The sequence below is a fragment of the Chelonoidis abingdonii genome, chromosome 7 (assembly GCF_003597395.2).
Source record: "Chelonoidis abingdonii isolate Lonesome George chromosome 7, CheloAbing_2.0, whole genome shotgun sequence".
In the NCBI taxonomy this organism is placed as follows: Eukaryota; Metazoa; Chordata; order Testudines; family Testudinidae; genus Chelonoidis; species Chelonoidis abingdonii.
This window is the reverse complement of record NC_133775.1, coordinates 3,938,436-3,962,704: the sequence shown is the minus strand read 5'-3', so window position 1 is coordinate 3,962,704 and position 24,269 is coordinate 3,938,436. Positions and strand designations below refer to the sequence as shown.

The window sequence follows — 24,269 nt, the reverse complement described above, 5'->3', positions numbered from 1 at the left end:
GAAGAGTCTTTAATAACTCATAGCTTTTTTTGACACCTTTAAAAAGGTAGATGTGACTCTTGAGATTTTTCTTGAGCCAATCAATCTGAAGTTTCTTTTCATTTCATTTTTGCATGAAACAATGTTAACTTGATTTTCAAATCAAAGCATATCTGAAAATTCCCTTTCGAGTATGTGTCAGTGTGGGTCTCACTGTCAGTGTTCATGTATGTGAGATCAGTGTCTTTTGAATTGCAGTGCATGACTTTTTGACCTGGGATAGAGTGATGCACTTTCTATATCCTGGAGTCCTCCCACACACACTTGTAGGAATGGATATATACTGCACTTTAGAAAAAGGAAAAGATTGCACTCCCCAGTGCCATCCCTTGTCAGACCACTGCCACTGACAGGGAGGGATACCAAGAAGAGCCAGACCTAATGTCAGAGCAGTAACATCATCCTGTTTCACTACCTAAATACCTTTCATCCTCATTACCTGATGAAGAAGTCCCCTTAGCATTGGTACCGGTGCCAGATGACTCCATGCTACTTATGAGAATTTGGGGGAGAGGTCTGTCATACAAGAAATATCTCCTAGGTTGTTATACATATTGACAATGTTTGGCCTGGGCAGGATTGGACTCAGTAAATGACGAACTGTTGGGGCCTTGTGTCGAAAGCCGACCACAATACCACGAACCGTAAAGAGGGTAGAGAAGAGGTACTGAGTTCCTCAAAAAGAGTTCTAGTCCTCTTGCTCCCTCCCTGACACAGGCTCCCTGATTTTCATACCAAGAGAAAAACCGTAGGTATAGCAGGACTCACCAGCTGTCCTTCTCCTCACTAATGCACCTTGCTCTCGCAGCAAGTCAATGTTGAGGGAACTGTCGGGAGCCACATTAAAACCGTTGACACAGCATGACTTTCAGAAGCCTCTCCACCCTGTCCACCAGGCATAATCTACCATGGGTCCTGGAGAGATTGTCGCCAATGGCTACCCATCCAATGTGACTCTTTTCTCCCTACCCACCCTCCTTCCCTCTCTTACAAAAAGTGGCTTTGGTGCTTCGTCTAAGTCCCATGGGGAAGTACCACCAGAGTTCTGGGGAAAATCCTGTTCTAATACTTCCTTATAGAATCATAGAAATGTAGAGCTAGAAGGGATCTCAAGAGGTCATAGTGGTCCATCCCCTGCCCCTGCTGAGGCAGGGCCAAGTATGCCTAGACTATCCCTGACAGGTATTTGTCTAGCCTATTCTTAAAAACCTTCAGTGACTGGAATTCCACAACCTCCCTTGATGTAACCTGTTCCAGTATTTAACTATCTTTATAGTTAAAGTTTTTCCTAATATCGAACCTAAATCTCCCTTTCAACCGATTAACCCGTTACCTCTTGTCCTACTTTCAGTGGATAGAATCTGGAGAACAATTGACAACCTTCTTCTTTTATAAGAGCACTTAGCATAGTTGAAGACTGTTAGCAGTTCCCCCTCAGTCATCTTTACTCAAGACTGACTATGCCCAGTTATTTTAACCTTTCCTCACAGGTCAGGTTTTTACTGATCTCCTCTGGACTCTCTAATTTGTACACATCTTTCTTAAATTTGTGGTGCTTGGAACTGGACACAAGATCTATCACATTTAATGCTTCCCTCCTATCCATCTTGTTCCCCTTAATAGCACTTGTAAATATCCAGGAGGTGAGTTACCATCACTTCATTATTTATCTCACAAGAGGTACTAGCATGAGACAGTGTTTGGGGAGGTTTGTTACAAAAAAGGAACAAGCCTGGCTGACTTAACTACTTGTCACGTTTTTCTTCAGCGGGATGACAGCACCGTTCTGCCTCATTTCCTCTCACCATTAACTGTGCAGTGTTTCCGTGGCCCCAAGTGAAGTTAGTGTAGCTATTCAGGGACCTAAGCCATGCTGGGTGTTTTTTTAGGAAGGGCAAGAGGGAAGTGGAGGTTCTTACTAAAAATGTGGTAATTAAAAATATGTATCCCCCTATTTTTTAGATCAGTATTGGAGCATTGTACTAGTACATGAGAACTTGAGTGAAATTGACAAAAGTGAAAGTGACTAATCTGTGTTCACTGAGAAATGGAAACATTAAAACTAAACATGTTTTCAAATCTAATTGACATATATCTACTCAGTTAAATTATTGATTATTAATTTGTATTCTACCACCTAGGAGTCCTAGTCATGAACCCAGGACCCCATTGTGCTGGGCACTGTACAATCTGGACAAAAAGCTCTGCCTGAAGGAGCTTTCAATCTAAGTATAAAAGAAGAGGAAAACGGATATAGACAGACCTAAAGGAGAGTACAAAGAAACAGTGAGAAAATATTGGTCAACGTGGTAGGCAGTAGGAGATTGGGATGGAGAGAGCACAGATGCAAGTAGAGCCAGTGGGAGATTTAGCAGGATAAGGATGACTAGGATGGGGAAGTGGAGCAAATAATCAGCAAGAGGAAGGAGGTGGACAGGTGCTACAGCGCAAAAGAGGACTGTGGTGAGCTATGGGTCAGAGGCAGATGGACAAGGTTACAAAATAAATAAATAAACTTGTTAAGGTCAGGCTTATGGGAGCTGCCCCTCATGTAGCTGGAATGTGTTGTCCCACCCTGCCAAGGATGGGGGAGGAACGTGGCTGGGCTCCACCACTGAGAGGATCTGGGGTGGGGGACACACCAGGACAGGAGCAGTTCTCTGGTATTGACAGAAGCTCCCCCGCAAGTAGCTAGAGTGCATTGTCCCACCCGCCAAGGGGTATTGGTAGCGCACAAGTAAGGATACTTACTTGTAAAACATGACATTTTAAAACTGAATGTGTACCTTTCAATCTGTGACTCATTTTGCAATGCAGAACAACCCCACCGTGTCTAATCCAGTGAAGTGTTGTTTCACTGAAGTTGACATAGTATTTATTCTAGACTTTGTTTATATTATTTTCCTTGGGAACCAAATATTTTGTGAACTATTTAAAAGAAGGGTGAGGGGGAAAGATTTCAGTCCCCAAACACAGCTTGATAGACTTCATGTGGTTTTAAATGGATGTTTTTGGTATGTGAAGTGTCCAGGCTTTAACTAACAAAAGGCAGGAAATTCAGAGTTCTGGCTGAAACTCTGTCGTCAGTTCATCCCCTTGCACCCTGATGTAGCAGGCACGTACTCCCTGACCCTGCAGTTCTCACGGAAGGAAAATGGACAAAGGTGTCTCGGAGTTTTGACTAAGTAAAGTCTCTGCCGCATTACTATCACCAAGTGTTTAAGCATGACGAGTCAGACCCCCCCCCCCCCAAAAAAAAAGGGGGGAAATTTTAAAAAAAAAAAAAAATGATTTTTAAAAAAACAGGTTGTTTTATTTGATTTCTGAGTTTGAGCTCTTTACACTTGTATCACATTTTTCCAGCTTTTTCCACAACCGAGAGATTTAAACATAATTTTTCCTAAAAATGAAAGTTAAGAATCTCAATTACAGGCCTTGAGGAGTTGGGACATTAAGAAAAACAAGTATTTTATGAGTTGGCCACACTGGATTGGACCAGTGGTATGCAGAATCACTTGTTGCTCAAAGCTCCCCTGATGTGGTTATAGAAGAGCTGGTGTGCTTGCTTGCAGTACCATGATTGTGAGGATAGAAGGGAGTTTTAGGGCTTGTCTATGCTTAGCAGTGCTGCAGTGGTGCAGCTGTGTCGCTGTAGTGTTAGTGAAAATGTTACTGACACTGGTGGGAATTCTCCCATTGGCACGGGTATTCCCCCTCCCCGAGAGGCAGTAGCTATGTTGACATAGCACTGCCTACAATGGGTGTTTAGTCAATATGAATGTGTCGCTCAGGGTGCCGCACTTCTGAGCGACGTAGTTATACCAATGTAGGTTTGTAAAATAGACCAGGGCTCAGTCAGAATTCTGAGTTCCCTTCTATTTGTTAACATAAATCAGATTCTCAGTGATGTTTTTCACATACCACATACGTGGGAGAGTTTCCTTGTAGTTAAGCTTATTTAAAAAAAATTGATTACAATGCACATTTCAGAATGAATTGAAAGTATTCTTGTGAAGCCATTAGTGTGTAAATCGGTTTTGACAGCTTAAGGCCTGGTCCTGTTTACACTTGTATGTAGTCACATTAACTTCTGTGGATGCGGATGCTTAAAATTAAACACGTGTAATAGTGCTTTGCAGGATTGGGCCCAAAGCATGGCTCTCTTAAATACAAATGGTTTGAGGTTTCTTTGGAGTAAAGCACCAAAGCTGTGTTTTGGGGAAGAAAGTTGTAAGTTCCATCTGTATGTTCTATCTCAAGTTTCCCCTTCTGCCACTTGACATGACTACATCACTAACTCATTCTTCCTCAGAAAGCAGGACACTATGAACTAATCTGCAAATTTAACAAACCCTAAAACACAAACTTTGCATTATCCCATTCTCCTAGAGGTGGAATGCTCTGAATGGCCAACAAGGGACTCCAGTTTAACTCCTAGTTGCCGTCTGCTCCCTGAGCCCCATAGGGAATGGGAGCACTGTCAATTCAGAAAACTAGTGGGGAAAGAGGAATTCCCACTGTCAGTCAGTAGTGACCAACTGTTTAGGTGGCATGAATGGACTGAGAAGAGTTGTATCCAATCTCCTTTTACCAAAAGGATGCAAACCATCAAGCTGGCTGTTGACTATAATGCTGGAGTGGAAGAAACAAGGAATCAGCGAGGCTCAGACAAACTTGCAAGACCTGGCTGGGAGTGAGGAGAGGCAAGTAGATTATAATAAAGAAGAAAAACTGCTTTAAATCAAAAACTGCATGGAATGAAAACATTATAATTGGACACACTAAAATAACATGACTTGAAGACAGAAACGGAGGTTTTCAAAAATAGTAGTCTAACTTTAGGCTCCCAAGTCCATGTTTAGGCACCTAAATAAGTGGGCAGATTTTTTAAAAGTGATGAGTATCCACTTCAGTGGGAGCTGGTGGGGGCTTAGCACTGTTGAAAATTTGGCCTCTTATTTAGGTAACTAAATATGAACTTGCGAGCTAAAGCTAGACTCCTATTTTTGAAAATCTTGGCCAGAATGTATTGGATTTACTTAGTGGACTTACTGCTCTATGGGAGTTTGTTGGTAACTTGTTTCCCTCAGTTTCTCTGTAAGTCTGCATGAAGGACCTTTTTTGAGACAGTTGTGTATTAAAATAAACTGATGTGTTCTGCACCAGGCCTGCCAAATGTGCCACTCATGGTAAACTCTCCCTCCTTCCTGACTTCTCTCTCCAGGTGACCCATTGAAACTAATTTCTGGCTGCTAGCGTTTGGTGTTACTTTCCTGTCATGTTTCAGCAGTGAAAGAAATTAAGATAAGAAGCAGATAAGAGTTGAATTGCGAACAGCAAATTCCATTTATATTCTCTTTCCTCCCCGCCCCCCCATACAAGATATTTTTGTATTCAGCCTGAAACTAAATCTAGTTCTTAGCTTACCAGGCCAGTCGGTCTCATTTATCTCAAAAGACCAACAAAAAAAAAAAAAAAAATCTGGCATTGTAGCTACCTAACATCTTTAAAAATTATTATTTAGTTTAATAGGTCTGAGAAGCAATACGTTGACTGTTGAAAGAGAGAGGGAAATAAATCTGTATGCTAAATTTTCAGGGTCAGATTTTTCTCCGTTGCCTGGTGTGTATTGGTAGTTCATCCTGACTGGGTACTACTGTCCTTGCATATATCTAATATTAGTGCCATCTCTTGCAGCTTTTGGCATTTCCTGTTTTCTGATAGTCTTCAGCAGTTTCACCATTTTTTCTTCCACCGTAAATATGATTGACATAACTATTAAAACTTTGATTTACAGCTAAATATATCCTTTACATTACCTCTTTGTGGTATCTCTTTTTGCTACCTAGGAGGGTATGCTAAAACTACATGTATTTATTTAAGCAATTATATAGCTTAATATTTTCAGATTCTTATTAACTGTACATTGTAGTATAATATGGTGGTGATCATTACTCATTTACTGCATAATTCACCTTTTCCTCACGATTTGTGTCAAGCTGCATAAGGATGGTAACTGCATTTAATTAAACACATCAGCATATAAAATTAAACAAAGCACCCTTAAATGTTTTGGATACACAAACTTCTATCAAAACATGTTTCACCTCTACAACTAAATGATGCATTAAACAAAGGGATTAACTGAAGTCAATGAATTAAACTGATTATTTCAGGTCAGCCTTGGAAAATTGTCAAATATGCCTGAGAAAAGTGGATTTTAAGTTTCTACTTACTTAAGTCTCTTGAAAATGAAACAGTCTCCTAGGTTACTTTTAAGTAACAAAAACTTTAAAAAATCCAATTTTTAGCCACCCTGGTAGAAATTACCAATATGAATCTGGGGCAGAAATTAAATCTTCCTTTATTTGTACAGTGCAGGGCACAATCACTGCTCAAGAATTGATCCTGCCTGGTGGGAGTTAGTACACTCTGGGTATAGATGTCAGGCTCTGCTTCTGCTGAACTGATTGAAGTCTCAATGTAGAGTTGCTCTTGCTGTTGCCTGTGACAGCAATAAGGTACTTTTGTCTCCTCCATGCATATGCAATCACTCCATTCCAGTATTAGTTTGCAATATCTAACGTTCTTATTTTCATTGTGCCTAAATCTGGGTTGTTACTTGGTGCAGATGGGTGGTGCATGCAGATTATCAAGTTTGCTTTTGTTGGTTAGACAGTTTTTTATTTCTGTTTTTCTATTGCTATAAAGACAGGAAAAATGGTTATCAAGGTCAGTTGCATAAATATACTGGGAGTGTTTTCCGGCTCCAGCAAAATAAACTCATTTCCTGGAATATTTTAAGCATGGATATGAATATGTAGTGAGCTTCCTCAAGCCTTTCTTCAAAAATGTACATTGTTATTACCATACACCAGCAGCTGAAACCTAGTCCTATAGTAATTTGTTTCTAGCTATCAGACCAGTAACTCAGTGGTTTGAGCATTGGCCTGCTAAACCCAAGGTTGTGAGTTCAGTCCTTGAGGGGGCCATTTGGGGATTGGTCCTGCTTTGAGCAGGGGGTTGGACCAGATGATCTCTTGAGGTCCCTTCCAACCCTAATAATCTATGATTCTAAATGAATAAACAAATTTTAGTTAGCTGGAACATCATGGAAAAAGGGGAAAGGATGGAATTGGGCAAATCTTGACTAGAGAGGATATTGGAGCTGTTGAGCAAGGTGTAGGAAGACACTTCTTTTTCCTTTCCAGTCCCCACCTTTCCACCCACTTTTTATATCTGGATGCTGATTAATGTTGCCATTATGTAGCACTTCACAGAGCAGTGCAAACTGATTTGTGTGACCCCTTTGTAAAGTAAATACCCTCCACGTGTGTGCCCACACAACTATCTCTTTTAGAGATGGGCAAAAGACACAATTTCTGACCTGACCAAGGCCACAGGTGAATTGCTGGCAGTGCTATAGATACACACCGCTGGATGTCCTGGATTTTGGTCCTATGCTCAACTGTTAGGTCACATTGCCTGTCTGATCACACCAGAAAATTTGGCCAACTACTATAAATAGCTGCAACTTCCTACAGCATACTAGGACTGTGAGCTTGATAATTAACTTTTTTTTTTTAAAATCCCATGATTGGGCGCCTCTGTGATCCCCTGTGCAGGGTCTCTTTAGCTTCATACTTGAGAGGTACTTGCCTGCTCCACCCCATTGCTATGATGCACTCTGTTACAGTTCTTTTCATGACTTCCGCATAGGTAACTTCATCACATCTGATGCCCTGCAATGCACTTGTGTAACACACATCCTCAGTAGTGGGTTATGCGGGTCCCTCCTTGCCCCCAGTGTCCTGGCACATCCTAAATTCAAACACCCAATGTCTGCTTTTCATCCTTGATTATTTACTATTAGTGTGGTTCCAGCAGTGTGGCAGGCATTTGGCATGTAAGAGATAAGATCACTGCCTTGAGCAGCTTGAACTAGATGGCTTGCATATACATTTTAGTTTTAAATTGTACATTTCTTAAACAGTAATGTGGAACTTTTTCGATTTAATTTTAAAAACAGTAAAACCAACCCTGTAATCTGAGCTACAGCATGGCAGTTTGTATTAGCTGATATCTGAGCTTATGCTAAAATGGAGTTTTGGTATTCCAAGCCTGCATATTTGAGCTGATAAAGCAGTTATAAAAACTGGTAGGTGCCCAGTCCATGGAGCTAATTATGCCTGCTGGGGCAGAAGGATAGGTTGGCTGGCTAGAATAGCCTAGTTGTCTTGCAGACAAGAGTCCCGAGCAGGGCAATTTACTTTAGGGCCAGTGCCAGTCCTCAAATCCTCCCAGCAGGCCAATAATTTCACTGAAGATGGTGTTCAAAAAAGCAAATGTTTTTATTGTATTTTTTATTTCGAATTTCTCAGAAATAATAAAACTTATACAACTTTATACAATTCTTCGCCTACTAGAGAGTTGTTAGTGTTTGCCAGACACCTGGCAGTGCTTCAGTTCTGTCAGTTTGTTGATGTTTGGCCTAAGTGACTGAGCAGTTGAAACCTTCAGGATTGCAGAAAGGTGTACATCAGATAGTTGTGTTAGGTATTTTGACTTGTTTATATTCATTGTGGAAAAAAGTGATGCTGCCTCCATGGCTGACTCTGCCCAGCGACTAGTGATGGTATCGCTGTCCCTCTCCCCCAGCCAATGGGAGCTGCAGGGGGCGGCACCTGCAGCAGACAGAGCCGGCAGCATGGCTGCATGGGGGTCTTCTCCGCAGGCTGCAGTGGGGAGGTTCTTGGGCCGCAGATGGCCCGCGAGCTGGGACTTTGAGACCCCTGGTCTTAAGTCTAGTCAATCACAGAGGCTGATGAATTTGATGGATGTCCGGATAAAATATGGAAAGTGAACATTGTGCTCCATTTTCCTTTAAAATGGGCTATTTTAAAACTTTGATACGCATAACATCCCGTGTGTAAAAAGAGCTGATCTTACCTTTTATTACTGAACACAAGGATTAATTTGTACTTACCTCTAGCATTAGGAATGATGTGGGTCTGCAAGCTTCTTACCCTTGATGCTGCCAAAATCCTGGGCTATGCACTCGTAGTTTAATGCCTGTAGTTCTTTGGTATTATTATGCTTGCTTGCCCAAGCCCATGCTTCAGCCTCTCCATGCTGTTCCATATCATGCAGTCAGGCATTATCTTTAACATCCCCTTCTTAGTTTTCCTTCTCTGTGCTACACTGTAAGATCAACTCTGTCACTCAGTCTAGTACCTCTCCTCCCCTCCCAGTCCCTCCATTCAGTTTCTTGCTGCTATTCATTCTGCATCTGCTATTGCTAAATGTTGTTTTCCCCATAGTTCCAGTTCTCCGGCCCTTCCCATTCTTCACTTCTCACCCAGTTCATTATTTTAATTGTCCTTTCAAAACATACTGTCCTTTTTCCCCACCTTCTTAAGACTAGTGCTGTACTGCATTGACATTTTTGCTACCAAATAGGAAATACTGTGTTTGTAACATTGCTTGACTTTCTGCTCTGTTTCTACTATAATCCTCGCCCAATACTTTTGTATTTAAGGTGTTATATAAATAAGGTTTGTTGGGAGTGTTGTGTTGCCATGCTGTTCCCAGGATCTGAGAGAGACAAAGGTAGGTGAGGCAATACCTCTTAACTGGACCAACTTCTGTGCATCAAATGCCTCAGCAACAACTATATGGGTGAAACCAGACAATCACTATGCTCTTGAATGAACTTATACAGAAAAATAAGATACAAACACTTTTCACAAGGCAATCACTGCATATCTGACCTCTCAGTTCTCATCTTCAAATGAAACCTGCTTAATACCTTCAAAAGACAAACCTGAGAATTTAAATTCATAACTCTGCTGGAAACTAAAAATGTGGAGTTCTCAGACACTGGTTTTGTGGCTGATTACAACAATTTGTAACACAGCCTGCTGCTCAGTGAGTGTGAACCCCTTGCCTGAGGAGGTTGTGAAGGCTTTAACTATAACAGGGTTTAAAAGAGAACTAGATAAATTAATGGAGGTTAAGTCCGTTAATGGCTGTTAGCCAGGATAGGTAAGGAATGATGTCCCTAGCCTCGGTTCGTCAGAGGGTGGAGATGCATGGCAGGAGAGAGATCACTTGATCATTACCTGTTAGGTTCACTCCCTCTGGGGCACCTGGCATTGGCCACTGTCAGTAGACAGGATACTGGGCTGGATGGACCATTGGTCTGACCCAGTACGGCCGTTCTTATGTTCTTTACCTCTTATGTTTTAACAATCAGTCCCACCGTGTATTTGGCTCAGACGCTTTGATTAACTTCCCCATACCGAAGGAAGAGCTCTGTGTAGCTCAATGTTTGTCCCTTCCACCAGTTGGTCCAGTAAAAGATATTACTTCACTTACGTTGTGTCTAATTTAACTGAGGCTATGTCTACACTACCACAGTAAGTTGACCTACGGTACACAACTTAGCTACATGAATAACATAGCTGGAGTCAACGTACCTTAGGTTGAGTTACCCTGAGTGTACACCGTGGGGGAGGTCGATGGGAGAAAATCTCCCGTCGACTTACCTTACTCTTCTTGTCGAGTGAGGAGTACAGGGGTTGACTGGAGAGCGATCTGCAGTTGATTTGGTGGGTCTTTACTAGACCCACTAAATCGACCGCCGGTGCATGGATCTCAGTGTCAGTCTCTGCCATAGTGTAGACTTGCCCTGAGGTGTAACATAAGGTTATAGCATAGGTGAGTAGTGTAACAGATAAGAGTGTCTGGGGTGGCCTGGCTGAAGGTGACTCAACTGAATTGTTCTGTTGACAGAGATCCTGAATTCAGTCTTGGCCCACAGTCGTGTGACTACGGAGGGGATGACCAGTGCAGCAGAGGACAGTGTTGAAACTGACTGTGCTGCTGTCATAGCTGCTAGACCTGCACTTTAAGTATATTTTAGTGGGATTATATGGTGTGTTCATTTTTGCTTTCCTGTGTGCACTCTGGTTGAGTCTGAATCTGTAAAGTGTTGCCAACTGTTTATGATTTTATCCAAATCTAGCAAGATTGGTGTCTTTATTAAAAGTCCCAGCAGGAAGTCTTGTGGTTGCCAAGGCTGTCTGTTCTCAATTACATATTTTTTTTAATTTGTTGTTCAAAGGGAATAACCTTGAAAACATGAATCCTAAAGGCTAACAACCAGGAAGGTTCTGTTTATTTGCCAGCACTTATTATTTTTCAGAATCTCATGGTATTTTAAGGCCTGACTCATGACTTTTGAATGCTTGGGCTTGACAGTACAGCTATAGATAACCTGTAGGGATGCTGTCATGGGCTCACAGGTGTGCCCACAGAAGAAAAACTACTTAAATTGTGCTCACGTTGTCCGTTGCTGCAGTTCAGTAAAAGATTATTTTGCTTGCTCTGTCATGTAACATGAAGCTATGCTATCGCAGGCCTGACTGGGAATCTGTTTGAGCCACAGCGCACACAGGCTTGATCGTGCGCCTGCGCAACTGATCTTTCAAGGAGGCTACCCTCCTGGGCCTGGGGGCAGGGGAGAACACTAAAAAGAGGTGTAATAGAAACTTGGTTCTATTGAACCAGCATGCTTAGCTGTCACTTTGGCAACAAGACCATGGCTAGATTTCACTGTGGATAAATGTGTAGGAACAGGATATTTTTACCTTAACTGCAATACTAGGGTCTGTTTCATGCCAATGCTAATCTTGTTGCATTTGAGTCATAATGAAGGGAAAACATATGAAACTAAATAACTTCTTTGGATATCTAGCAAATGAATTTAACAGAACCTTTCTCTCTTGTTACTGTTAGTTTTGTAATCTAATTGTGATCAGTATCTGTTGCGTTGCAGGTTAATGATACAGAATTTGTATATCTGTCATGAAAAGGTCTAGATGTTTCTCAGTTTTGCCGTGAAGTCTCTTTATGAAACTTTTCCCCGCAACATCCTTTCCTTTCACTCTCTCTTACAGCCTAACATGATCTATCCCTCGCTTGTATGTACACACATAGGATATATCTACGCAGCAATTAGACTCCTACGGCTAGCCCATGCCAGCTGACTTGGGCTCAGGCTGCAAGGCTGTTTAATTTTAGCATAGACATCTGGGCTCTGGTTAGAGCCCGGGCTCTAGGACCCTGTGATGAGGGAGCGTCCCAGGGCTTGGGCTGCATCTCGAGCTGGAAGCCTATGCAATTAAACAACCCTGCAGCCTGAGTCAGCTGGCATGGGTGTCTAGTTGCAGCGTAGACATACCCATCCAGTACCTGCTGCTGTTGTTACCCTGCAGTGTTGCTTTGAGACAACTGCTGTGCTGCACCCACTCTCATTTTGTGTCGGAAAGTCCAGTGTTGGTCAAGTAAGAAGGACTTTCGTAGCTTCAGCATATTCTTATCACACAGAGCTTGTTTGTGGTTGTAGCAGGGTAAACAGCAAGTCTCGGGGACAAAGCTTCTTTTTCTTTGGTTGGACTAGCAAATCGGATGTAATATTTGTAATTCTTTGTGTATACAACAGACCAGCAGATAAGCGCTAAAGGCCAAACAGTATTGTTCAGAAATGACAGGTAACTCTTGATAGTAGGGGGCATAATTTAAAGGTGGGGGGGGGCATGTGACCCCCCATGCATCGCCTTTGGGCTGAGAAGCAAGCAACAGCAGAGCCAAAAACACCAGGGCAGTGATGCACAAGCGCCTCAGGGAGCAACTCGTGGCAACCGTGCTCCATATGCAGGGGGAGTCACCGGCTAGTGAAGAGACAAAAGTGTGTCTGGAGCGCAGCTCGGAGCTGTGCCGCCTGCGGGGCACCAGCTATGCAAAGGCGGCCCAGCTCAGGGAGCAGCGCAGGGAGGGCTGCTGGGCAGCCAGCCAGCGCTATAGCTCCTACTGCGCAGAGAGCCCAGGGCCAAAGCAGGCCCTGTGGCTCCCAGCAGCTTCTGATTAGCCTGCTCCTGGCAGAAGGCAATGGGTGCACTCCACATTTGGAAAACCTTTGTGCTAAATGGAAGGCAGAAATCTTGGGGTGGGTCATGCCCGCCATACACTTCTTCACATCACCTCTAGCATTTTTGGAGAGCTTCGGAAACTAGGCCATCAAGCTGGCCCTGCTGCATTCCCAACCTGGTCAACCCTAACCAAGAGGACTGCAGCTCTGTCTTCCTCCTACTAATTAATTTTGGCCCCTCCTAGTCCTCATCTCACCACTTTCCCCAGATAGGTTAGGGGTATGATCAAGATACTTTTGTCCAGTCAGGAGGGTGAGATAGGCTGTGCTCTATTTGATCAGTGTTGATTTACACAGTAGACCAGTGGTTCTCAACCAGGGGTACATGTACCCATGGAGGTACGCAGAGGTCTTCCGGGGGTATATCAGCCCATCTAGATATTTGCCTAGTTTTACCACAGGCGACCATAAAAAGTACTAGTGAAGTCAGTACAAACAAAAACTTAATACAGACAATGACTTGTTTACACTTCTCTATATACGATACACTGAAATATAAGTATAATATTTATATTCTAATTGATTTATTTTATAATTATATGGTAAATGAGGAAGGCAGCAACTTTTCAGTAACAGTGTGCTGTGACACTTCTGTATTTTTGTGTCTGATTTTGTAAACAGGTCATTTTTAAGTGAGGTGAAGCTAGCGGGGGCGGTGTACACAAGACAAAACAGACTCCTGAAGGGGATACAGTAATCCAGAAAGGTTGAGAGCCACTGAATTAGACAATCAGGATAATTAAACTTTGGCCTCCTTTAGCACCTTCCACCTCAGGATCTCAAAGTGCCTCAGAGACACTAGTGAACTCAGCCTCACAACCCCCTTGTGAGGTAGGTAAGGAGCATTACTTCAGTTTGCACGTAGGGAAACTGAGGCACAGAGGCTGAATGATTGTCTTGAAAACTCGCTAGGACACACAGCAGAGTAGGATTAAATGGTCAGTTTTCATCTTGGCAAAAGGTTAACTGCTAAGGCCACAAGGCACCATGAACTCTTTAGTTCAGTGTTTAATATATTTTAGTGAGCTAAAAAGGGGAGCGATTAGTGAGGTAGCAAAATTTGCAGATGACAGTTATTTAGGTTTCTCAGAACCAGAGAGAACTGTGAGGATCTTGAGAGAATGAGTAACAGGATGGCAAACAATTCACTACCAATAAATGCGAAATAATGCACATTGAAAGGGGAAAATTTAAACTACTCATATACCTTACTGGGATGTAAATCAACTATAACAAATCCAGAAAGGGACCTAGGTGACACTGTAGACAACTCAGTAGAGACCTCTGCTCAATGTGCTGCTGTGGTAAAAAAGAGGAAAAAAAAGCTAATAAGATATTAGGATGCATAAGGAATGGGATGGTGAATAATAAAAAGAATATTGTAACGTCTTCACATAAATCAGTGATTTGGCCTCATCTGGAATATCCAAACTAAAATTGCAGAACTAGACAGGATTCAGAGAAAAGTGAGAATGATCAAGGGCCTGGAAAAACGGTCCTGGGAAGAGAATATAACCTTCTCCTGGTGATGAGATGACCTAAACTGGCAAATATGTGTGTGTCCTAGTCCACTCCCATAAATGACGAACTGGTCCGCTTTCATGAGACTGACCATCCTGGCATGAGAAAACGGGAAATCAGTGTGGACTCCCAAAATCTGGCCCAAATTGTTGGGCACGAAGCCAAAGAACTTTCTTTTTTTTTCTTTAATTCTTTTCAGATCTTTTAACTAGATTGGAAAGCTAGAAAATAACCTCTTTGATGACACGTCATCCTGATTGTTGCATAATAGTAAAAACTAATTAATTGCAAGGTCAATACATGATAATGCCTTGGCACTAAAACATGAACCTTTGGTCAGAGCATATTAAAAGAAAGCAAATGCTAGGGAGAGAATATTGCGTGTGTGTACTCATGCCAGGTACACGTGGACTTCCTGGCTCTCAGGGCAGTGAGTGCAATGAAATTGACATTGTTTCTGAATATATCTCCAGATTCAGCTAATCTTGAAATGTACCTAATAATTCCATCTAGATTTTGGAGTCACCTATTTTGAAAGATACCATGCTGCAGAATAGTCTTTTACCTAACCACTGGGTAGCATGCACTGTTTCTGTGGGGGCTCCCATCCTGGCCCAACAGTAGAATTTCAACAGCCACATGCTGTTCTGAGTCAGTGTCTTGGCTGCAAAGAAAGGTAGATGTGTTCTCTCTTAGAAACAATAACAAAAAAAACCACCCTAAAACTCTAAACTGAACAGTTAACACCTAGGTCAGCTGTTAATTTTTTTTTAATGGCACATCTTGTTTTGTGTTTTTCAGTACATCAACTGTGGTAATCTGGAACAGCTGTTAGACGGTAACCAGCATCTGCCCTGGATGGTGAGGGTGAAATTGGCATATGACATTGCTCTAGGACTCCGTTATCTTCACTATAAAGGCATTTTCCACCGGGATCTTACATCAAAGGTAACAAGTATATAACACATGGAACTATATAAGGGATATATTGTGCTCTAAAAGCACCACTTTGCTGGCTAATATATTCAGTTGCCTGGTTCTTCACCCCCTTCCAACAATGAAGCTCTTTTACATAAAATGTCATTTAAGGGATTGTGAGAGAAAGTTGAAACAGTTTATAGGATTAAAATTATTTTACAGAACAAATGATGTTGAGAACAGTTTGTCCAGTAACCTTAGAAGGGAGGTCGCTTGTAAATGAGTTTAGATTTGGGTTTCTGAGAAGGTGGCTGCAGAGTTCAGTTTTTATTTCATAATTACATTCAGTAATTTATTTAAAACCCTGGGCATTTAAGCATAAAAATCTAAATTGGATTAAAATCATATAAGGAGTTGAGGTAGGGGGACCATATTTCCCAAACAGAGAACAGCACACCCCCAGCTGCTTGTCCAAGGGCCCCTGCTCCCCCCACCCTCCGAGACTGTTGCCCGGTTGCTGGAACCCTGCGGGGGTCCCACATGCTGGAGCGCTGCTTCCCCCCCTCACCCCGCCAGGCCCAGGCTGGCATCTCCGCTCACCCCCTCTGTGCCACACCCCACATTTTTTACAAAAATGGGCATTTGTCCTGTTTTTTCTTGCCAGCTGATCAATTCAGCAAGAGCAAATGGGACAGATGCCCCCTTTTGGGGGAAAAAAAAAAAAAGTTGGGCCAGCGGGCAGGGCTTAAAAAAATAGACTCATAGACTTTAAGGTCAGAAGGGACCATTATGATCATCTAGTCTGACCTCCTGCACAAAGCAGGCCACAGAATCTCCCCCATCCACTTCTATAACAAACCCCTAACTTATGTCTGAGTTACTGAAGTCCTCAAATTGTGGTTTGAAGACCTCAAGCTGCAAAGATCCTCGGCAAGTGACCCGTCCCCATGCTGCAGAGAAGGCGGAAAACCTCAGGGCCCTCTGCCAATCTGCCTGAAGAAATTCCTTCTCAACCATGGCGATCAGCTAAACCCTGAGCATGTGGGCAAGACTCACCAGCCAGCACCCAGGAAAGAATTCTCTGTAGTAACTCAGATCCCATCCCATCTAACATCCCATCACAGACCACTGGGCATACTTACTGCTGATAATCAACGATTAATTGCTAAAATTAGGCTATCCCATCATACCATCCCCTCCATAAACTTATCAAGCTTAGTCTTAAAGCCAGATATGTCTTTTGCCCCCACTGCTCCCCTTGGAAGGCTGACTACTCCCCTTGGAAGGGGACTGTCCCGGCCAAAATGGGACATATAGTCACCCTAAATTGAGGAGATTACTTGAAACCCATTTTAAAATCTCTCTGTTGCTTTTTATTTCTTCTTGTATTTCCCAGGTGGTATCCAGTGGGAAAAGTAGAACAGTATTGGTCTCTCCATAGCTTTAACCTTGGCTATCTTCTTTACATCTCATTTTCACATTTCCCCTTTTCTCCACCTAACTTCAGCAAGAGTTGACCAGTCTACCTAAAACATCACATGGTCTGTAATGAGCTAAAAGGGAGATAATCCTATGGGGAAGGAGGGCTTAACTTTGTGGAAATAGAGGGAGGAAGTCACATGTGGAGTCCGCAGGCCCTGGGAAGGAATAGTGTCTATATCAGGGGTTCTCAAACTGGGGGTCGGGACCCCTCAGGGGGTCGCGAGGTTATTACATGGGGGGTCGCAAGCTGTCAGCCTCCACTTCAAACCCCGCTTTGCCTCCAGCATTTATAATGGCGTTAAATTAAAAACTCTTTTTAATATATTTATAAGGGAGGGGTTGCACTCAGAGGCTTGCTGTGTGAAAGGGGTCACCAGCACAAGAGTTTGAGCCATTGGTCTATATGGTATAGCTTGCAGGTCTGTTGGGACGCCTGTCACTGAACAACTCTATGATTTAAAAAATAAGAGAAATTCCCTGGTAAAAAACAAAACAAAACTTGGAGCTAGATCTTTTTTAGACATATCACTTCAGCAAAAAAACTCCTGTCTGAGATGAACACTAAAGTTAAGGTTCAACTTTCATTTTTGTGCATTTTTTGAAAAAATATGTAATGAACAGCCAGGGTCACTCATTCAATATGGAGCCTGTTCCCAAAATGGATGCACCACGAGAACAACTCGAAATACTGAGATGTATCAGTGACATTCATGACAGGTGTAGGCAAGGTACTGGTTTCAGTAGTGTCTGCAAAGATTAACCTGTGGGGTGGATCTTTAAAGCTGGTTTTCTCCAGAGTGTTCTACAGGGACAGAATGAAAGGCTGTTTGTGTGTCATAACTGTTCCTGAGAAAACGATAGATATACTGTAGTGTTCCCTAAGGTGTTTGGGTTGAAGTGACATATTCTTTCAATCTTAACTCAAAGTTGATGATTTTTCTCCCTGGGAATATTTTGTTATAAATAGAGGTTTTTTTGAAACTTGGGGAAAGTGTGTGTGTGTGTGTCTATAAAATTCTAGCACAATACATTCTTAAATGCACGTGAGTACAGTCTTTCTGTAGAGTAGAGGTTAGCAGTAGTATCCTAGTCAATTTTGTATTTGGATAATTCTGTCTCACTAACTTCCCCCTGCAATTTCAATTCCATGAACAATGTTCTGCAGTGCCTGACCTAAACTGTTATGTTGTGTTGCAGTGTGGTGTTAAACAGATGTATTAATCCTAGAAACATATCATTGGTGGGTGAAATGATTCTTCTAAGCAGTTTGTAAAGTATTAAAGAGCCATTCAGATGCAAAAGTATAAGTCTGATTATTGACTTCTCGAAAGATATTTAGTTGCTGAAGAATCAGAAGATTGGATTGTTTGATGTAACTTCCCCAAAGATTTCAGTTACTGTAGAACATGTAATAAAATGATGTACAATATTGATTAACCATAGGTACTCCATAAGAGTATTGTATTAATAATTTTCCAGCTTCCCAGGTCAGAGTTTTAGTCTCCCTCCTCTGAAAATTTTTTGGGAAGACAATGCAGCCTAGGAGCTCCTTTTATTCCTTCTTTCTATCAAACAACCAATGTACGTAAAGAGAACATGTGCTGACATTCAGAATCAAAACCCTGCAGGCGTAGTCAAATGAAAATCCATTTTTCAAGACCGCTGTGAATGCTCTTATTGTTTTAAAGCCTTGCATAACTGTTGTTCTTGGTATCTGTCCTATCAGCACCTCAATGCTGTTCGTTGTTGAATGGTCTAAATCGGTGGTTCCCAGCCTGTTTTCTGCCTCGACACCTTTAATTATTTTGAGGCACACCACCACATTTTCTCCAAATAAACTCATGAATGTTCATGACCCAAAGTAGGATTAAAATCAAAACAACCATGGTGGCCAGCATTATATTGTCATCTGTCTTTTGTACCAGAATTAATATTTTCAACAGTGGAAACTAACATTAAAGCTAAATTTAAGAACTCTGGACAAAACCATGCTCAGTGGAGACAGTGACATATGCTTGAGAATAATATTTTGGGATGAGAAGCAGTTAATAATTAATCATTTCTTCTCATTCCTAAAATATCTGCCCAAAGTATGTGTAACTTTCTCCTGTGTTTTTAAATGCAATATTGTTAAGTCCCACACAGAGTATTGCCAACTTCAAGAGATGAAAAAATGAATGAGTCAGACCCCAACAAATCAGGAGATTGGCCCCCCAAACATGTGGTTATTTACAAAGAGATTATATTGGGGTTTTTGTCTAACAATTGGTGAACTACCTCGTCCCTCCCCAGAGCAAGAGAGTATGTTAATGCTGCATGCTCCCAAATGTATTGGCTATGAGATTTCAGCCCCTGCTGCCGGAGTTCTCACCCCCACCTTTGCCTGTCCCCTGCCCAGCAATAAATTGTGCCCCCCAACCTACAAATCAGTTTTGTGCCCCAAGTTTCCAAGTCAGTTCTGCTCCGCAGCCCCCATCAGTTTTGTCCTCACCCTCCACCATTCCGGTCCCCATCAGTTCTGCCCCTGCCCTCAGTTCTTTCCCCCCCACCTCACATTTGCTTCTCCTGGGATTCTTCCTTTCTCCCAACTCTGGGGGGCTGCAGCAGGGTCCTTGCTCCCTTTCCAGGCTGGGGAGGGGCAGCTCCAGGGGCTCTTTTCCCCACCCCCAGCCTATAAAAGTGGGGAGGGGCAAAGGAGCTGACATGTTGCTCACAGGATGGGTAGGGGGACTTCGTTTCCCCTCCCACTCCCCTGCTCCGCAGACTAAAATTTTCTATCTTAATGTCACTTTGGGGAATGGAATATGATACATGCATAATATTTGAAAGGGGCCTCATCCTGGAGAGCAAAAGTACAGAATGTGATCCGGCTCCAACACTAATTAAAATAAAGGGAAGGGGTTTTTTTTGTTCTCACATGTAGTTTTTTCAAAAAATCCCACAGCACACCTGTTCAGGCCTGATGGCACATCCTAATTTAGAAAATCCTCCACTCGAAGGAGAGCCTGCTAGTAGTGCAGCAGTACAACAATCTGTGATTATGAGGTATGGAAAGGGCTACGAGAAAACATCAGAATTGATCCACAAAACCAGTAGGTTTTGTTTTTAAAGCACAAAAGGTAGAGTTCATTAATAGGTTACAGTGAAGGTTGGCAGGCTAAAAGCTTGAGCCAACAGCTGTGTTGTGAGTAACAAAGCAGTACTGTCTGTTTCCTCCAATTATGTGGTGAAGGGGGTGGTGGTGGTCACACAGATACCTAGATAGGGTCCTTTTCTTCTCTGTACTTCGGAGGAGAAATGTACAAAATCCCTGCTCTCAAATGGGCAGATATTTGTGAATTTCAAGACAGTGATTTTTGTATTTCTTATTGTATTATTGTGTTAATGAAACATACTTCAAATTGAAACAAAATGCTGTGAAAATTATTCTTTTTCAATGTACACCGTGCTGTAAGAGTGAATTTTGCTTTGGAGGAGGAAACTGTTCCCATTGTCAGGTTTTAAACAAAGTCAGAATAACTGCAGCAGACGCACATGAACTATGTAGGCCAAGTGCCTTTTGGCTACTGCTTTTGAAGACATGGCTAACATCCTGTGGTATTCAAGTGGCTTTGGATCGATGCCAGGACACTTACTGCAAATTCAGGAAAGATTTGACATGGTTTAGCCTTAGAATGGAAACACTGTGGCATGGCTTGAATTGTGTAGGTATGGGCTGAGCGGAACCACCATTTTAATGCTGTTTTGGTTTTTTTTAATTGCTCCTCTTTCTTCAGGAATGTGAAGGCCCAAGCCGCACCCACAGTCCCATGTGTAGGGCTAGCCTCAGCCGCTCACCCAAACCCTGCCTGCCCCCCATGCGAGGCTGGGGCTGGTGTCACTGCTTGTTCAAGCCCTGCCTGCCCCCCTCCCGAGCCCCCACATGGGGCTGGCATCGCTGCTCCCCCACCGCATGTTCCTCCTTACTCCACTTCTTTGACAGAAGTGGGCATTTGTCCCATTTCCTCTTGCGCAAACTGCAGTTTTTCAAAGACTTATAACTTTGTCAGATTTGGTTGGATTATCCTGGGGGAAAGCAAAAGACACATTCCTGACACACAGGTCACTGCCTGCCAAGGTTCAACTCCCTGCTCCAAAGGATGGGGATGCTAGAGTTTCTCAGCAAAAAAGTTACCAGTATTTAACACAGGCAAAACAACATATTTTCCCCATGCCTCTTTCTTGGAAACAGCTGAACAGTTTTATCTGAAATTTTCCAAAAAAAATCAGCCTGAAGCAGATACCTGGTGTGGAAAATTTCAGCCCAAACTGTTGTTTGGACAGAGTTACAAACAACTGAAAACAGGGTCTTAGAATGGGAAATGTCATGCAATCTTAACAGGTAGCACTACCAGCCTCATCTATAATAAGCTGGGGGGCGGGGGGTGGAGGGATCATACTCTTCACCCTCTATTGCTTGTTTCTTTTTTAAAAAGAAACTAGGCAGTTCAGTTTCAAATTTTGTTTTATAGTCATTTTTTGTTCTCATTAGTGTCTGGCTTTCTTGTACTAGCACAATGCTGGTATTTGGATCCCAACACTGCAGGGCAATGTTCACATGCACAAAGTTGTCGTTCAATGTGAGTAATTCTAATGCAGTTTTGGTACACTCTTATTTAAATACAAAACGTAATTTTTGGCTTAAATGAAATTGTCCTTTGGAAAACATGCTGTAATTTTAAACGTTGCCTACTGGGACTATGAAGTTGCTACTGTTTACACTTCATTGTCAGCGTTGCTTTTGATCCTGATAGGATGGCTCTTTAAAACCAGCTGACACATCCCAGTTGACTTTTAAGTATTTTAACTAAGTAGCAGTTGTCATAGGATTGTGAATGAGTAACATTCCCGAATTTTTCTGCATGTCGTAGCCTCGCTCTGTATCATAGTGAAAGATAAAATGGTGGAGATGCTTGGTCTGAACAACTTATTTTTAACTCTGAAGTTTGTGAATCTAATTATTTTCATCCATGTTTATGGAAAATAGAGTGTTACATTTGCCCTAGTAGGATTATGCTGTGCAAAGCAGATATTAAGCTCCCATAACATACAAAGGGGCCTTTATGTTCTCTCACATCTGTCTCTGCATAAACAGCTATGTTAACCCTTTAGGGCTGTTGTACAGAGTTCCTTTCTTTTATTGAAGTGACTGTCTCAGCAAGGACTGAAGTCTCTCCATTTAAAAAAAAAAAAAAGTCAAATATGGTGGTGTTGGGTTGTGTAAACCTCCAAAAGAAACAATGAGTTTCTTTATGGAGGTGTCCCACAAGAAAGCATAGAGAATTCATGTTTTATTGCATTGTGTCTTACTCAAATAGTCTAATGGTAGGTTGGAAGAGCTTTCTCAAAGGCCATATTGTAAAGCAGCCTAGCATTTTGTTTCATCGGCTATTCCTGCTGTCAGCCTTTCCATCAAACAGAGGTTTGAACTCTGTTTATTATTAATGGAACTTGGCATAAAACTTCTTTTCACTGATGTAATTGCTTTTCTTTGCCTTCTCCGGAACCTGAGCAAGATCAGCTTGGTCAGGTGTTGGAGTAACCATGCTCTGTGTGTTGCACTCTTTACTAAATAGTTTCTCTGTTTTAATTTAGCCACTTTTCCACTTGTTAGCCCATAATACAGACTTTTTTCTCTTTCGATACCTATATTTTGTGTTTATCTTAAATTAATTTGGAAGTTGAGAGTGCATGCATAGTGATGTCCACTCTGAATGCAGCTCCTATCATCCGTATTTTTTATTATGGGACCAGCAGGAGACTTTTCAATAATTGCATCAAAAGTCCATTAACTATCTTGCACATGTTGTGGACTGACACTGCAGCATACCAGTACCAGTGAAGCTTGGAGGGTGAAGATGAATTCAGTGATGCTGAGAATATTCCTAAAACCTTATTGGAGGTCTGGACCCAAATATCGTATCATATAGAGTGAAGCACAACAGTGTGGAATGCTGTTTTTTTCACAAAAATTGTTCTATTGTTTGGCATGAATCCAGGAAACTCTAAGAGTGAAATCCTGGTCCCATTGAAATCAATAGCAAAACTCCGATTGACTTCAGTGGGTCCAGGTTTTCACCATAGGTGGGGTTTCAAGACTCAAAGCTTGCCTACATACAAACTTGCACAGATTTAATTAATCATTTCAATTAAACTAATGTAAGCCTCTGAAGGGACACCCTTATTTTGGGCTGAGTGTCATATTTCACCTGTTCCCAATTGATTTAAGCAAAACAAAAAAGCCACTTTTGTACAGAAATAAGTGTGTCCCTATGGGTTTAACTATAGTATGTCTACACCACAAAAAAAGGTGTGGACTAAACCCGAGTTGAGAGAACTTGGGTTAAAATACCAGTTGAAGACACAGCAACTCAGCTTTTAAGTTGGGTAAGCAGTTTGAGTACAACCCTGGCAGTCCTATATTCTTGAACTTGGACTGCTAACCCGAGTTAAAAGTTGAGTTGCCTCGCCTTCACTGGTATTTTAACCCAAGTTAAGAACACACCTTCGTGCAATGTAGTTATACCCTCTCTCTGTTTAAATTCACTCCTCAGGTTCTACCAGGGCAGCTTTCCCAGCTAGACAAGGTCTCAGACTTCCATCAACAAAAGCAAGGAAATTTAGTAGTTCAGATGTCTTCCTGGACTTAACCCTGAGCAGCACAGTGTGGCAGCACAATTGATGATAAATGCTTTGTATGTAAAATCTGAGGCCTCAGGCTGCTCCCACTGTCTTCTGGAATTGTGAAAGCTCACTGGCAAAACTATCATAGAGCTCAGAGGTGCTGCTAGTTTGGCATAGTGTGGCCTTCTTAAAAGGCCCACTCTTGAGCCACCCTTTGCCTCAGAGAACCCAGTTTGCAAGTTTTGCAGATTCTCTTACATATCATTGAGTTTACAGCTGTAAGCAAACATCAGTTGGGAGCTATGCTGTGTTACACGTATCAGATTATGTATTAGACGTGCATTATTGGCAATAGTTTAATGTTGCACTTGGGAGTTGTGGTTGATAAAAATGCCATATATCTTCATTAAGTAATTTCTTTAGACTGAGAGTTGGTACATATTGCTGGCATCGGGACAGATTGTGACCAGGGCATTGAGGAGTTACAAGATCACTCTGTCATGTTGGCACAGGCCCAGTTACTTTTTGTAAAAATAAGGTTTTGCAAAACCTAAACCCAGTAGAAATGTTTCCATATATTTTTAATTTCAATAAAACAGTTTTTATTTGCATTATATGTTCCCCTGCAGTGTCTGTTAACCAAACTTTGGAGCAT

At 42.0% G+C, this 24,269-nt stretch overlaps 1 protein-coding gene across 2 annotated transcripts in view; it reads left to right on the top strand.

Moving 5' to 3' along the window:
- TESK2 (testis associated actin remodelling kinase 2) overlaps window positions 1–24,269 on the top strand; it is a 111,825-nt gene that overhangs the window by 62,693 nt on the left and 24,863 nt on the right. For both annotated transcript variants that reach the window (XM_032804535.2, XM_032804534.2), the window contains exon 5: window positions 15,353–15,499. In XM_032804535.2, the coding sequence (XP_032660426.1) occupies window positions 15,353–15,499 (147 nt within the window). The remainder of the gene's footprint in view (window positions 1–15,352; window positions 15,500–24,269) is intronic.